The 17,769-nt window shown below is 39.1% G+C and overlaps 1 protein-coding gene across 2 annotated transcripts in view; it reads right to left on the bottom strand.

Moving 5' to 3' along the window:
* The window catches only part of CLVS2 (clavesin 2), a 53,416-nt gene that overhangs the window by 27,147 nt on the left and 8,500 nt on the right, over window positions 1–17,769 (bottom strand). For both annotated transcript variants that reach the window (XM_005507435.3, XM_065056779.1), the window contains exon 2: window positions 14,472–14,646. In XM_005507435.3, the coding sequence (XP_005507492.1) occupies window positions 14,472–14,646 (175 nt within the window). The remainder of the gene's footprint in view (window positions 1–14,471; window positions 14,647–17,769) is intronic.

Genomic DNA, 17,769 nt, shown 5'->3' with positions numbered 1-17,769 from the left:
AACGTAAGTGCAAACTTGGTGCTGGTAGGAAAACATGACAGAGTGCTCTCACGGACAACTTCTCGTTTTGCAACCTGGGCAAAGATATTCTATTCTGCAACTTCACCAGTGTGCTGCTACATGTAAGAAGGCAGGACCTTGGGAAATAATGCTTGGCAACATAAATTATAGCTTAGTGCACTACTTTTGACTAAGTTAAAATTGTGAAAATATTTTCCAGGAAGGAAAAGCTTCAGGGAAAGCATAAAAGCTTTGCAAGCACAACTTTAAAGAAAATCAATCCCAACTTAAAAATGGGGGGGTGGGGAGGCGGGGAAAAAATAAAAAATCCCTCCAGATTCTGCTTTTCTATTTCCTGGGATTTTTTTCAATTAATGTATTTGCAAAATAAAACAAAGCAGTTGTGGTTCTATTCCCTACTGCTTCTTTAAAGTCTTTTCCATTTTCAAAAAGTGTAAAATTATGGCTTTCCCATTTCTAGTGTAGGAAAACAAATATGAAATTGCAATTCCACTTCTTTTCCAAAAAAGAAGCCATACCACAGAAAACATGAACGCATGGAAGCGCTGGCTCAACATTTGGTCCCAGTCAGGGGCCAGGACTCATCAAGGACAAGGAAACAGGGGGCAGAGCTTTGCACTGGTAGACCAAGACCTGGGTGGAAACAAACTGCTGAGACAACCTGTGTCAACAACAGCTACAGTGATGCTATTCTTAGAGCCATAATGCTGCAATGACATTAGCATTTTAAGTTCGTGGGGAAGATGAATTTTATCTCAGTAGACCAAATAGCATGGAACGAGACAGTTACATATTGACCCAAACTGCTATTTGGAGGAGGTGTTCTAAAATGACAGTTATAGATGGCACCTTTTTGGCCTGCAATAGTGACATACATACTTCCACTCTTCCAGCCTCAGCTCAGAGCACCAAATGCTCAGGAACTTGTCAGTCACAACCCAGTTTCTACTTGCCCTCTCAACTCTGAGTTGTTTCTCAGAAGAACCCCTAAACCCACAAGGGCCCCAAAGCATTCTGCTCTCTCTCCCTCTCTCTTCTCCCCACGTGTCAGCCAGGGCACCCACCTCCTCAAGTGTGAGCTCAAGCATCATCTCTCTGCTGGTAGCTCACATGGAGACTTCACTTCTCCAGCCCCTCCTATACAATTTAAAATCACAGCCTTTTCTCTGGAAAATGTCCACCTTGTAAGCCCCATGTAGCAAGAAGATGAGCTGCTAAACTTGGCACCCTTACCTCCATTCTCAAACACTGCTCATAATGGAGCTGAATCATTCATCATATTCAGGCCCTAGTGCCATATTTGATTTTGACCTCTCTCAAGGCCCACACATTTTAGCTCTCTTTACAACCTGAAAATCCTACTTTCCTGGTGTTGCTTAGATGATACACATGGCCAAGAGAGTGTGGTCAGCAATGCAGGAAATTTTTTTTTTTCCACAAAAAAAAAAAAACAGAGGCATGTCTTTTTTTTTGTTCTGAGAAGGCATTAGTGCTGCAAACACATGTTTTTTTCATCTCAGTCCTCATGTCTGCTTTCCTAGCCTGTGATTTAATGAAAGATTAAAGACTAGCTTATGAAAGTTCACCACGGCAACTGCTGATGTCATTGGGAACTGGATTCCCAACTGGGCTTAATGAAAGATGAAGATCATATTGATAATTGGCAATATTTCTGACATTATTCATCCAGCTAATTAAGCCACAACTCCACACTACTACATATGCTCAAAACTGAATCAACAGAAAATGTAGCACTATTAAGATGCTTAGTTATTGGTATTATATAAATTTAGCCCACATAAATTAACTGTTGATGGAAGGTAGAGATTATTTACTCTTTTTTCCATTCAGCAGCAGAAAAACAGAATTATTCATGCAACTACTTCATGATGCCATGCCTTTTTGATTATCCTACTAAAAAAATGTTCATTCTTCCTCAGAAAATGAACCTAAGCACTGTATCCCACATGCCGTAAAATGAAGGAAGGGTTTTATCCATTTAATTGCAAGCACATTTAATCATTGAAGGGAAGCAGACACAAATTACTAGCTTGGACAGCTTTGTCTGTAAGGCACAAGTAGTGATTCTCCACCTCACTGTGTTTGTCATCTTTTTTAGAAGAGATAAAAATTTTGTGTATGTACAAACACAAGAACAAAAGCACATTTAAAGTCACCGAAGGATACATGCATTCCCCTTTCGGCTCTTTCTGGGATAAGTTACTGCTAAAATGCCTTTATGATAGTTTATTGCTTGCTCTATCCTTCTAGAGCAACCCAAAAGCAATGTTCTGAAAGGCAGTCAGCCCTATGGCATGGAGATACACTGAGTAAAGGCAAATACCTGCCACAAAACCAAAATACTCAAGGATGGAGCACAGGGGATTGCTCAGGACTTTAGTAGATATCATGAGTTAAAAATGCAATTAGGAAAGGAAGCAAAGATCCATTACATAGATTAAAGAAACCATGGAAATGAGTACAAATAGTTATGCTTTGTGTATCTGCTATGATTACAAGTAGTTGGATGACAGTAATGAGAATGGCGGTAGACAGACCACCTTCTCCTTCATTTAAGTGAAAGCCATGAGACCTAGGACTGTGTCTGACTGTTGGACACACAGCCAAAAGGCTGCCCAGTTCTGCTACACAGTGGGGCTACCATCCTCAGGGTGGGACATCAGAGCTCATAACAAAAAAAGCATAAGGTTGTCAAAGCAGAGCTCTTAAAAGATGATGTTTACAGTAGCCATATGAAAGTAAAGCAATTCATCAAGAAGATTTAATGGGACAGAATATCAACAGAATGAAGAAGAAAATATAAAGTAAGGCTCACCTTGCAAGTAAGATGCTGCTCAGTGTGATTTCATTTCTACAACTTAGAGTAAGAACACACATGGTCCAAGCTGTTCCCATGGTTTGTCTAATGGATTCATTCTTAATTGGCTTTCCATGCAGCTCTCTTTAAAGGCTTGAGTGCTACTTTCATTTGATACTGCATTGATTTTCTCTGAAGTTTCCTCCTATCATGGCTACCCTGATCAATTAGTGTGCTATAAATAGAGCGGCCAGATTCCTTTCACTGGTCTCATTAAATTGCACCCCTGCTGAATTTCTGTGGAGAACAGAATTGGATCATACTGATAGCAATAGTATGAAAATGGCCTCAGGTTTTCTAGTGAAAATCAGTTGCTCAACATTCCTAACAAAAAGCTTTGAAAAGTATAACCCAATGGAGCTCAGCTAATGCCCAAAACATACATCAAACCTTGCTTGCAATTCTGTATCTCTAAAACCCCCAAAGATAGAGGATGGGAAAATAAGTGGTTAAGGGGCTCAGCCAGTTCCTGACTGATATATAATCCCTCATCAATCGTAACGATTTAACTGCATCTGCTCATAATGGATATCCATTGCTGGAGGTATACAGGCAACCCATATAGTTCTTCTGGAAAGTGGAATAAGGATTCAAGGAAGAACAGAGTTGCAAGGCACATTTGGTCTGTCAAAGTCACCATGTAATGGCACTCTGCTTACTGACTAGAATTAGAGGGGACTGATAAGATCGGCAGTATGACACAGGCTAATTTTTGCAGGTATATGTTAGCTACAATTCCAAAAATGTTAATCTTTATTTTGTAATGGTATCACAGTACAGCTTTAAAAAATTAATTTTAGAAATGACAACTTACTCAATGAGACTGGGAACAGCCATAAAATAGGAAATGGAATTGTCTACTTTGAAACAGTTCAAAATCTAATCAGGAGGGCTGTTTTTAGCTCTCCACTCTGCCCTATATCCTGCCCTGTCCTTCATAGCTACCCTATCTTCTCCTAACATCCTTTCTGTCCTCTTCTCCCCTGCTAAGTACTACTCTTCAAAATCTTTTCCATCTTTCTCCCAAAATGAAGCTACATTTTCACCATATACTCTCCTGTAGGTTGAAAATCCCTCCTGAAGTTTTCAATTACTGCACTTGAATTAGTTAATGTGTCCACTGTTTCTATATGCACTCACTGGTATCTGGAGTATACTCTATGGCTTCTTTTGTATGAAGGTGTGAAAGATCTGCTGCAGACCACACAGGACTGGCTGTACCTTGCAAAATTTTGCAAGAACGCTGGAGAACTACCAGTCCTTGATGTTTTATCCTGGATCCTTCAGGTTTAGCATGGTGGCCTTCAGTCAGAAAGTGCGGTGCTCTAAATGATACCTTCAGTCAAATGGCGTAGTGCAGGATGAAGGCACCTCCCAACAAACTCAGAAGATTTTGTTGGTAATAAGGCACATTCAATGCAACATCAGATAAGGACGACAACTGCAGTTTAAACATACCTTTGGACGCTCTCTCCTGAATCACAGCAGAACCACCTTCTCCTTCCAGAGAATGTTTTCAATGAGAGAAGTGCAAAGGGTTGAAATCAAGTTTTTCTTCGACAAAAAGCCCTCCCCAAAGTGATGCTAACAGATGTAACAGACTCTTAAGAACCAACTTAAAAGCACAAGAAATTAACAAATACATTTGAAAACACAATCTTTAATTTGTGATTAAAGATTGCCTTTTCCAATGCCACCGTGAGGTATTGGAGTCAGTCCCATAAAATAAGAGGGCTCAAAACACATTTTTTTAGTCAGAATTCAAGCCTGTACTGTGAGGGACAACAGAAAATGTGACCCATGAGAACCAGCAAGCACTCCAACATACTCAGAACTGTTGTGGGTAACATGCTGACAGGAGACTTTCTCCGTGTCAGGTGCTGGAGTTATATTCCATTTTTCGGACTGAATGTATGTCTGAATTTCCACTAACAGGCTGATAGGTGCAGCCACCTCAGATTTCAGCTGATATCCATGTTTGTATATTCATCACATATAAACAAAATATTGGTGCTCTATCTTTTTTATTACAGAAGACAGTGGAAAAGATTGCAAGCACTATTTTCCCCTTCCATATAATAAGTTAGAAATGTTTTCTAAGAATGTACACTGATCTTTGCAAAATATGCAGGAAATGACTGGAGAAATGCATTTTGCCTGAGGTTTTGGGGTGAAGTATTTTGAAATAAATATATTATACAAATTGGAATATGTTTTAGAAAAAGTTCATACTGAATTTTTCTTAAGAAATTTAATTTTCTTTATGTGTTATACACCCAAACTTTAAGTTCCTGCAGTACTTTACATCACCAGAGTAGCACTTCTTTAAACATAGTTATACCCATTAAAAGATGAGAAACGCATTTTCTTAATTTTTTTACGATCATGAAACACAAAATGAGAGAAGTCATCACCAGACATATGTTTTCACATTTTTATCGTGCTTCCCCCTAGAGAAGTTTCTTATTTCTGTTTTTCAACACTAATCAAATATCCTAGAAGTGTTTTTCCTGTACAGCAATTACTTATAACCAAAGTCAAAATTTTGCTTATAACCAAAGTCAAATTAGATTCATAAAAATAATTGTTATAGGAGCTGAACACTTACTAGGGAATATAAACAAAAATCACCAGAAAATACACTCTTGTTTTGGGGAATGGGCACTGAAGGCTTAGCTGGTATCACAGGGACTATGTGCAAAGGTAGAATGTACTGAAGACAATAACACAAAGCCAACTGTGCACAGCCTAATAAGATCACGGAGAATTTATAAGCATCACAGAGAGCAAAGGTTAGACTGATTTCAGAAAACAGTTCCAAAAATGATCCAGCATAACCTTAGGAGATAAACCTGAAAGTTGTGTATATAAAATGGATTGATAACACAGGAAATGGCAAAAAAGTAAATGTAAGCTCCCCGAACAAAGAGGATCCCACCAATTTTCATATCACAGTATCCCCAGTGGCGAACAAGACAGGAAGAACATCTCCGGGTCCTAATTCCAGCTCCTTGCTGGTGCAGATAGATATTCCATCAAACAATTTTTTCTTTGAGACACTGAGAGTCACACACCAATTCCTGCTTTGGACTCAACAGCGCATGGTGAAATAGCAAGGCGTCTTATAGGAGGTGACATTTTGAAATAGAGAAATTAGGATTAATACCAAGAGGAAATCTGAAGAGCAAGCAGTCTAGAAAGGTTTCCAAAGAAAGTGCCAGACCTGCCTTTGAGACTTTAAATTAAACTGTGTGAAATATAAGGAAATATAATGCACGAGATAATCTTGCCTTAGCACGAAGGTGAACTATGATCTTAAAACATGTCTACTGTCTCTGACATTACGATTTAGAACAAATTAGTTTTATTTCTGAGTGACCTTACAAGGAAGAATACTATTTTTTCCTTTCATGGTCTTGAAGTAGAAAGAAATATTTAGATCTTGACTGAGAAAAAACAGATCCAAAAATAATTATATATTTTGAAGCTGAGCAATGGTTATAACCATACAGTTGTTGAACTGTAGCCTACCAGAGACAACAGCAAGTCAATCACAGTGCCAGGAGTTAATTGCCTACACCGAGTTTGTGCTACAAGCCCTTCTTTTCTCATACTGGTGTCCCTCACTTTAGCATGATAATAGTTTCTCAGCTTATTCAGGCAATTCAGTCACTGTCTTTGTTTAACACAGATTCCATTTCCCAGTAAAAAGAAATAAAACAGAAAAGTGGTTAGCATTTAGCAAAAGCTTATGAAAGAGGCAGCCTGCATGCACAAGAAGAATCTCTTCTATTTTCTTTCTCTCAAGCTACAATAATTTTAATTGGATGCTTTTCTCCGTTGGCAGAACTGATGGAAAAATGTCAACTATGAGCATTTTCATTGGGTTCTACACTAACCATGGCTAATCTATTGAAATAAAACTTCAGATACAAAAATCATGCCATGTCATTCTACTACATCCCCAGAAGCTTCTAACATCTACACATACCCATGAGCACTGAGTCATATACATCAAGCAGACCAGCTCCAGTCTGAGGAACTACAAGGACTGGTTCCATAACAGCCTGGTGGCCAGAGGACTTGATATGTGAACAGATCAGAACTCAACCCTCTAGTGCTGCTTTCCAGAGTGGTACAAAGAGTAATGGGAACACTGGTTAAGAGGAGATTTGAAGTTGACAGATGTGAAGCTGATTAGATGCCAGATGTGGAGGGCATTTGGACAGTGAGGTTGAGATCTCTGAAGAAGTCTAAGATTAACTTAACACGCCATGCAATCACCCATGGTGACTGTTTTGGAGCACGACATCAGGACACTGAGACAAAAAAAACACATCACTGAAGAGTAATACAAAGTAAGGCAATGTGAACTGGAGTGGGATGAGGAACTATGAAAGTGGTAGACTGGGGCAAAGGCTGCTCAGAGGGCAGGAGGAACGGGCAGAAGAGTCTGTGCCACTTAGATCAAAGCACCTGAATGAAAGCCAAGATCCTCACAACTAATCCTGCCTTGCTTATGGCACGCATCTGCCAAACCCTGGCAAAGTGCCCACTCTTTTTCTTGTGTGGGTTCACATGGAGGTGACAACCTACTGTTGGAAGTTACTCCACTAGCTGCAGTGGCAGTGTTTGGGTGGTGGATATTTAACTCCATTAAGCAGAGTTTCTGGGGGTGAAAGGGGAGTTCAGTTTCCTGCTACTTGCCATTTATCTCAAAGAGATGGCAGCCCACACAGTGTTACATGCATTCAAAGAGCATCTAATAAGAAGCTCTAAATTTAGGCCATGTGAGAATTCAGGCTCCTGACACGAAGGTTCAGTCAAGACTTCAGAAGTCTTAAATCCTCCTGATCAAAAATTAATGGCAGCTGGACTCCAAACACATAAAAGGTGAGTGAAAATCAGACCATGGCCTGTCACAGTGGGCACCCCAAATTAACAGACACTTTAAATAGTAATCTTCCAGTGGAACAGCTCTTGGCTAGGAAAAAAAAAAAAAAAGAAGATATAATAGCATCCCCCTGTCTTAAAAGTGTGTGTGTGAGAATAAATAAATTACCATTGGAAAGGCATTCAAGGATTTTTTATTGATGAGCATCATAAAAGAATCTGGCAAGAAAATTAATTAGTCTGCCTTCAGATAATAGGTTAGCAGCTGAGACCGCACTGAATAATGGCTATATCTACACAGACATGCCTGTAAGCAACTGAATTCGAGCTCCGGCCAACAAGTCCTTTCTCACCTGGCAGGTTAAGCCCATCCAGACAGCAGGTGAGGAGCTATAATAGAACTAACAATCACTTCCAATCCACCCTGTTTCCACAGCAAATTGCTAGTAAGCCTTTTTGATGGACTTTTTACAACTAGAGATCAAATATATGGAAACTCTTGTAAAATAACAAGCTCTTAGGAAAACTATCCCATTCTGCTGCTGCTACAGAACATGCATTGGACTGGTACAAAACTGTGCTGTTTACAAGCACATTCCTCCACTTTCTGTGCTGGTCCTGAGCTCAGGGGGCTCTACCATTTACATACAGCTTAATTCTTTGATAAAAGACTGAATGAAAGCAGCTATGCGACTTACTAGCCCGCCTGAAAGCAAAGATGCTTCCATTAAAAGCTTGAGACTGCTACTTTTTAATAGCCTCCCAAGCACTATGTGGAGTGTCAGGATCCTGTTCTCAAAAACCGGCAGAAACTCAAGCACCAAATGAGTGTTTTTATGGTTTTAAGTTTGGATGCAAAGGCATTTAAGTCTTGCTTTTTTGTGGTTTGCTGCTCACTGTTACTCATTGCTAGTACTGAGTAACCGTTCCTTAAGCTCATTATTAACAATCTTATGCGCTGCACAGAGCCTGTGACCATGTAATTATATGAAGTCAAAACATTGTTTTCAGAGGCATCCTTAGTTCTGGAAGTTCCCAACTTATGAGTTCTTGACACTGCAACCTGCTGGTTGTATAGATGTAATCCAGAACTAGACAGCGAAATTTAAGCACAGTCTGTGGATGTCTAAATAGAAAGGTGAGCCAACAACGATGTTCGGATAAGATTCCCTGTAAGATAAGTTAATTCTTAAAGAAAATGGGAGTAGGAAGTCCTGTCCCTTTCATCACCAGATTGTACATGCTCTGGTCTCTATTACTTTCACCTCAAACTGCTGCAGCAAATCTGATTGAGGATATTGTCCTTGCAACTCACAAGAAAGCTGTTTGAAAGACGTTTTGGATAGCAATAGCAGCTGCAAGCATGCTGTCTTTGTTCTCTTTCTATTTTGCTTTCCTCTTCACAGTAACAAGTTTGTTTTAGCTTATGAAGACTTCCTTTGTTATAAAAAATGTCACAATCAATTGAAAGACCTGCCTTGTCCCCCACAACACTGTCGCTTTCTCTGCCTGTAAACATCCTCAACCCGAAAGCAGGAGTCTTCTGTCTTCTGCAACAACGCTGATGGTCCACATATGTTCGGCTCCCAGTTTAAATGTGTATCATCTCTTTTTCCCCAGCTTTTTACCTAAAGGACAAGCATTAATATTCAGCCACCAAAAACTACGCAGTTTTGCAAAGCTTTTGGAGGTCCAGCCTGCCTGAATGACAACATGGAAAACAAATCTGTCATGTATGCAAATACTATGATGAGCTAAATAGAAATGGAGTATTTAGGAAGGATTTAGTGTTCTAGATTTTAGAATCCTAAATATCAGTTAACCACTTAGTGTTTTATGCATACCCACAACCTTCCATTTTGCAAAGCTCACCTACAATTATCACCAAAGCTGTCCATCAGAGTTAATACTAAACATCAACTTTCATTATAATTTTCAAATTGAATTTTCAGTCCTTGAAACTGTTTTTACCGGCTTTGTGAAAACAATGCTCTCTTGATACATATATATACATATATATGTAGCTATAGAAGGATTACCACCAAGAAAAGAATCATACCCAGAATCTCCTCCCTCCTGCTGAAGTGTTCCCAGATCAGTGTTTGGGCAGAAGGGGCCATGAGAGTGTCAGGAGCAGCAAAATGAAAGGTTATTAAAAATGGGGGAAGGAAGGCGTAGAATATACAATTGACTTAATTATCTCCCACCAGAAATCCATCTAACCCAATATCCTGTCATTAACAGAGGCCAAAAATGAGAGCCTAAAGCAGATACAATGCAGACAGCATATATGATCTTTCCACTTAGCATTCACCTAATCTCCAACTATGTACAGCATGAGGAATTCTGAACTTCGTTGTAATTTTTACATATTTAGTAATCCTCAGTTCATTTCTCTTAAACAAATATATCCATTTTCTCTGAAGATAATTATCAACTTTTAGCACCCAGATTTCCCATGGCAAGGAGTTCAACAGTTTACCCAGATATTGTACAAAGAATCACTGTGTCACATAAAGAGCCAGGCATATTGCTAGTATCATCTGATGATGCCCATTTCTTAAAATGGAGGTAACCAAGAACATCTGCAGCTTGTCCACTCTCTCCAGCCACACATGACTTTGTTTGTATCCTGGTCTGACCTCATAAAAGATCCTGCTTTATGCAAGATGTCGGACTTGCTGATCTCCTGAGGTCTCTTCCAACCTGAATTATCCTGTGATCTTATGGTTTTATAGATTCCTGTAGTTTCCCTCCACAGTTTTTCTTCTTCCATCAAGAAGAATTCCAGCCAACTTAGTTGTTCCTTATACAGAAACCAGCCCATAACTTTTGGCTTTTTTTGCCCTTCTCCAGTCCTGCAGTAGTCTTTCTGAGACAGAAAATCAGAAGCATTCACAATATAGAAGATTGAAGCAATAGGATAGATTTTTGTGGTGGCTTCACCATGTCCCTGCTCTCCCTTCCCTTCTTTAAAGATCCTAACATTTGATTTGTTTTCTTGACCAATATTATGTATTGAGATCATATTTTCACATGTATATTTATCAGGCCATAACATTGAGTTGTCATTCTTGTGTGGTAAGAGCTTAGAGTTCATCACTGTCTGTGGAAAGTTAGGACTGGTTTTCTTCTGAGTAATCAAGAGTTCTCCTTTCTATGGGAAAAGTAGCTGAAGCATGCAGATTGTAACCCTCTGCTGGTGAAAGAGGTAAAATTTTGTAGGAGAGGGACTTACACAAGTCACTCAGGTGTTGTAGCACACAATGCTGTAACACTCCCTGCTTTCAGGAACCCAGCTGCTAGAGTAACATAAGCTCCTTCACAAGCCCAAAATCAGTGCTTGGCTTACAGAAATCAATGAATGGGGAGAACTGGGCACCTAAAGACTGGGATTCACAAACACCCACGCATTGAATACACTGGGAAGAGCCAACACAAGGTGCCAAAGTCAGGGCAGGGGTTTCAGTCTCATGTCTCAAATAATGTTTTCCTTCTGCTCATGTTTCACAGCTCTGAGCTCTTAAGTAGTCTTAGGCACCTACTCCAGACAGACCCCACTCAGAAAATAAAGAGTATTGTGTGTTGCATTTGCTCATGCTCTTATTCTTCACTAGACAAGGTGCAGGGGCTCTAAGTGCAAATCCTCCTTCTCACTAATGAAGAGCAACATAAATGCTGTAGTGAGCAGCATCCACAGGGAAGAGTATTGCTCCTTTTTTTTCCAAAAATGCAAGGCCAGTGTATGAGTTAGGACTGGAGCATCAAGAGTCCCAGCTGAGTGCCTTAACCTCCACAGAAGGATTTTACTTTTTGGCTAGCAAAACCATCTGATTTAAAATTCAGCACTGACCTACACTGCATAAATTGGTTGGGACAGCACTGTTGGGATGGATATGCTGGAAATTCACATTAGTTTACAGTAAAGCACTGTGCTTTAACATTAAAAATTCCATGGTCAAAAGGCTCTTTTCCTGAAAACAGCTACCTATGAGGTTTTTCTAATGTATACCAGTCAGTCAGAGGTATGATTCTTTTCATACTCCCATTTAGAACATATATGCAGACGAACTGTATAGCAGAACTTGTCTTCAGTAGAAAACGGTATATTTACTTATCTTACTATCAAAAGGAATTTCCTAAAAAATAAGCAGTTGTGAAGAGCCCAGAAACACCATAGCTTGGAATCAACTCTTTTTGGTAGTTACCATATTGAATATTCTGCTCACCATGGAAGCTAAGCAAATATAATGCAAATTTAGTAGATTTTATTCAGGAAGCAAAGGGATTTGGTTAACATCAAATTCAGTGGTCACTAATCCCACTTTCCCTCTCCCTTTTCACCCAAGTAACACAAATATTTGAATTTCCCAAATTGTAAGGTTCAGTATCTTGAGACCTGTTAAATCTTATAAGCGCAAGTAAATTTCATTTCTCTGATTAAACAGAGAGTATTTGCAACGATCATAAATAAACAGTGTATGTGAGTTGTTCTTCATACCACCTGACTAAGCACTTTTTACTTTGACATCATTTAGAATTATGCTTCTGCTACACACTTCTGTCCAAAATAAAAGGCAGTCCCTGTTGAGGGTAAGAGATTTCAGGCATGAAATCTTTCAAGAAGGTGCAAATAAACCCATGCCTTTCCTAGGGTGTCTCTGTACCACCTTTCCACCACGCTTTCCTCTTATGTCCTTTCTGATCACAACTGTTTTTGAAGTGAGCTTCTCCCTCCAAGATGCTCAGTACAGTTGTCTTTAGTCCTTTCCATTGATTCTAATATATTTTTACACAGAAAAATGTCTAAGTAAAGAAAACAGGAAAAAAAAAAAAGAAATTAAATATTAACAGCCCCCCAAGTAGCATAACTACTGGGAAAATATCACTAGAGAGTCAGTCACTTTTGCTGGTGTAAGAATTTTAGCCCTCATTCCCTCAGTGGTTCTTCACAGAAAATTAAATATTGTATTATGAGAGCCCAACTAATTGATTTCTTCAAAAGATTTGTGCTGAAAGGCCTTGAAAAAGTTACTGCTTATGGATTACAATACCTGTCATGGATTACGACAGATTCCTCAAGCATTGGGAGAGTTTAATCTCACATTTGTCATTTTAGTGCTTTCTCATTCCCTCTTCTGAAGCATTTCATGCCCTGTTTTACACCTCTGGAGTCAAGAAGACTGAAGACAGTGGGGAAAAAATGGTACCCTGGGTGCTGGCCACCATCTGATTCAGGATATTCAAACATACAAAGCTGGGGCCATGCAGAAATTAAGCCAATTGACTTCACCTCAACTCAGTAATGAACCAACCAATGTCAGGAGAAAACAGAGTCTCAGAGACAATCTGAAGTTAGGTAGGTCATCCATCATATTTTCAGATGCAATTATCCACTGCAGCTTTCCTCAAAACAACCATATCTGATTAATGCCCAAGAAGAAACATCACCATTGAAAAATAAAGACTACTAAAGTATTTATTAGTGTTCTAAACAAGTAAACAATGGCTAACTTTGAAAAATAGCACACAAAAAGAACCACTTTTAAAGCATCAAAAAGAAATGTAGCACTATTAGAGTACAGATCCCACTGCTGCCTTCTGGTATAGTTCTCAAGACCGTGGAATCATGCCGTTGCATAAGGAAATACAACGAAATGAAAACTGAGATCTTTGTCTCAGGACTGCCACTACCCTTCTGTGTGCAACATCAGGCTGAATACTGGCTAAGCCATTTAAAGATTTAGATCAAAACTCCATAGTACTGCTATACAAGTTTCTTCAAAAATAGCAATATCAAACTGAAGAAGTTCAAAGATAAGGCTGTTAGTTTGGTTTATGAATAATAAAAACGTATAAATGATAAAAACATCACAGGAAAGGAATATATGTCCTTGTAAAACCAAGGCACACTGCCACGGGAGTGAATTACTGGTATATTTAACATAGCAACTCAAGCTTACACAGCAAACAACTACTTTAGAGATTCTAGTTTTTCATTTTAATAAGCATTAAAGATCATAGGAGACAGTAAAGAGTTATGTAGCATGCTTTCCACCAATGTGCCTGTGCCATGCAAAGTGCATTCACAATAAGCAGAAAGACATTTAGAACACTGTGCACTCAGTCCCAGAAGCTGCTGCACAAATTAATCCTGACCCAGCAAAAAAGCCAAGCACATGCTGAACTTCGAGTAAGTAAACAGCCCCAGCTAACTGTCTAATCACAGTGCCCTATGCTTTTTCAGGACAAATGATGTAGAGCCTGTCTCCAATGGAATCAACAAAAAAAACAACTTGGCATGCCAGAAGCAATCCATATTTCATTAGCCCTGTGCAAAATGACAAGATAAACTGATTACTTCTAACTTGCTGCTGCAGAAGCTACAGTCTGAATTTACAGTAAGACAGCCACTTTGGAATGAAGACAGAAAAGTTACCTCTTATTTATGGCAAAGAAGGAGCCTCCATGTGAGGAGTTACTGCAGCTGGCTGACTGAGCCCATGCATTAAGCTTGTGCCACTGCAGCTTGCCTGTTCACTCATACTTTAAGGTGTCAACAGCCTTGCTGCTCAGAAGTTCTTGAATTTTTGTTTCGTTTGGGTTTTTTTTAACCACCCAGATTTGTGACGAACTGTAAAGTAAAGGTAAATTAGGAAAAGAAAGAAAAGAAGGTTACCTGAAGGCCCTCTATGGCTAATCTAAGCATGCTTGGTGTGAGTTTGGAGGCCTGCTTGAAGGTGAAGTTGCTCCAGTCTATAATCAAAACAAATCCATTCACTTGAAGCTCAGGGTCTTCTATCATGGCTTCTAAAGAAAGAAGTATGGCGCGCAAAATATCCACCAGCGTGTACCTGTGAATGTTAAGGAGAGATTTGGTTAGGAAAGGAGCAATGACCACAGACATAGAGAAGTTCTGAGCGTTCTTCCTTTGTACTCTGCGTTACAAGTTTAAATCAAAGGAGTGCAAACATATCCTCAGAAGTCATGTGGGTATGTAAAGCTGGGAAAGCCTCAAAAGCTCAGTTAGTTGAACTCATCCCCTTGAGCAGGATTATGTACATCTAGACCATCAGCCAGCCAGAACAAACTACAATATTAACACACCAAAGCAAATTTGAAATCTTCTGTAGTCTCCTAATCTGCTTTAATTTCTATGCATTTTCTTAAATGTCTGTACAAAACGTATCTATGAAAATTGTATTTTTCTAAAACCATAACAATACCAAAACCTCAACCTTAACACCAGAAGCCTAGATACAACATTTCCTCCTATATTTTTCCAAAGTATTGAAATAACAGCTTCTACAAAATTATCGCAGAAAAAGGAGATTTCCACATGTTCCCCTTGTCCCTCTCTCTGGGTAACGTTTTCTCTTACATCTACAAAAGGTTTACAGAAGGCTGATTACTAAGTATCTTGAAAGCAGAAAGTAACACACACTAAGGCTTTGAGGTGCTTCTGGTTAAGAGCAATAGCAAATTTTTAAGAGTTACTTAACTGCCTTCTGAGTACTGAGTACTTTGTATACACAAATTATGTGGTTTCAGGAGTAAGTATTCAACAGTCCTAGAATTTTCTGTGTTAAATTTGGATTTAGAAAGATGCCACCTACAATATGTAATTATGTGTTTTACACATATGCACATAATCTTTTCTTAGATTGAAGAAGACATAATTCCATATTGCCAAGCCCTGTTGAATATAACCTTTCTTTTGTTGCAGCTAAAGCACCTAATACAGCAGCTGAATAGCTTAAATATATACTGCAATGTCATCTTTAGACTGTCATATAATACAGTTATTAATCACCCTGCAGTTTAGCTTGTTGCATTAAAAAGAAAAAAATAAATTAAAAAAAAAAAAAAAAGTGAAACATTTTAATTATGTGGGGGGTGGGGTTTTTTTAAGATATATGAAAGTAGCAGTTTAACTGTTTATGTTTTCCAGGCTAACTATGTTTTATACCTAAAAATCCTTTTAAAAAGTAAGATAAATGGTTACAGAAACAGATGTCAATTTTCCAGTCCACACCACAGTTTCAGGTGTGGCATTAGAATGTTATACCAGAAAAAATATCAGAGAAGAAAATATTCCAGGAACAAAAGAAAGAGTTAAGTGTTCAGTGTTTATTTTTAATATTAATATTAATATTTTTAATTAATTAATATTTTTAAATAAGACCCTTTAAAAGTCTTCAAATGGGTTTAAAGGTGTCCTTTTTTCCCTCATGGACAAAATTCCAATGGTCTTCTTTTTTTTCTTTCTGCCAAAAGGAAATAGAGAATTTTATCATTTTGAGGATTTCCATAGGAAAATCACAGACAAGAATTTTTCTTGCTCTGTTTCCTCTACCAGTTGAAAAAACTTGAACAAAAAAGAGGAAGCATAGCAAATTTCCTGCAAACCTTTGACCTCAGAAAAAAAATTAATCTCAGAAAAGTGAAAAGGAGAGGAGTGAATAAAAGAACTTTTATGCCAATCAACAAAACCAAATTCAAAGCAAAATAAGGATCTCCAAAATGAAGGGAAGAATCTTACAAAACAATGCTTCCCCAAATGTTTTCTGGGGTAAAGACCTTTTCTCTTGTTCACTTGTGTTAGACTGACATTAAGAGAGTCCTTTTCTAGTCCCTTTTCTAGGAATGCATATTTGGGAAGTTCATTGAGTTTTAGTTGGCTGAAAAAAAATGATGGAAAGATGTGAGAAGTCAGCTAGAGCAGATTAATTTCATTTGTGTTATTCCCTTTTGTAGACACATTCAAAATGTAGTTATATACACAGCGGAACAGTGTACTCATTGTATTAAAGCAAGTAGAATTCAGTATAATTTAATGTAATTTCTAAATAGGTACACGTGATCTTTGCTACATATGCAGCATGGTGAAGACTCAGGATTTTGAGAACTATGTTGATTCAAAACCTGGATCCCTGTTAGTGCGATTTGATAATCAAAGAACTGTTAGGCCAGGATCGCATTTTTGTAGTAGGCACAGTGAAGCAAACCTGGAGCATCCCACCTGTCCTGAGCAAACCTGCCCAGGGGCACAGGGCTGGCGTGGCAGAGCCAACATCTCTGGCACAGTGTGGCTGATGCTCCCCCGGTGCCCAGGCAGAGCAGCTCCCCCAAGTCCAACTGCTGGACATGTGGGGAAAATGCCACCATTGCTGCTGAGGCCTCTGGATAAGCAAACAAACATCTCCAGGGCCACAGTGCGAGGAACGACCTGAGAAAAAATGAAATCATTCATCAGCTCTTTCCCAAGCAAGTTTGCACGTGAATAATGGGACATGTGGGTAGCGTTGGGCAAAGTGAAGACTACAGACAGTTATACGGGCACTAAAAAGGTCTTATTTTGCCTAGTGTATCTGCAGACCAGTCTACGTATCCAGTGCAACACTGGTGCATGGACAGTGGAAGGCACATAATCAACATGGGACCTAAAAATCCCCTGTACAAGATGCATTTTGCACAACTGTCAGCACCGAGATTAAAACAGGTGCTTAGCCTGAGGCAAGGAGGTTTACAGAGCCATGTTGAGGGTCAGGGTTGAGCTCAGAGAGTGGCCAACTGCCTTCAAACCCTAGTTACCTCCACAAGGTGGTGGAGGTCTCAGAAGTACTGATTTTTAATCGCTTCATGAAATTAGATGGAGATACACCCTGTAAGAGGCCTTTCCATGGGAAACATCACACTGGGAAGGCAATTACATCAGCTGAGACACTGGGAGAGCAGCTAATGCTTCAGTGTGAAAATAATCTATCAGACTTCATGCAAGAAACAGACATTAGAAATACTCAAATCCTAAAATTAGCCTCAAACTCACTTGATATTTATGCTGCCCCATTCAGAGGATCTCATTCTCCAGAAGAAGAGCTCCATGAAACAGAAAGCTGCTGCAAGCACCCTACATCCAGTCCAAGAAGATGGGTCCCAAGTTGCTGATGTAGATCTCTAATGTCCTCTCTAGGGAG

This window comes from Columba livia, chromosome 3, assembly GCF_036013475.1.
Source record: "Columba livia isolate bColLiv1 breed racing homer chromosome 3, bColLiv1.pat.W.v2, whole genome shotgun sequence".
In the NCBI taxonomy this organism is placed as follows: Eukaryota; Metazoa; Chordata; class Aves; order Columbiformes; family Columbidae; genus Columba; species Columba livia.
The sequence above is the reverse complement of the archived record's forward strand: the minus strand, read 5'-3'. Positions and strand labels throughout refer to the sequence as shown.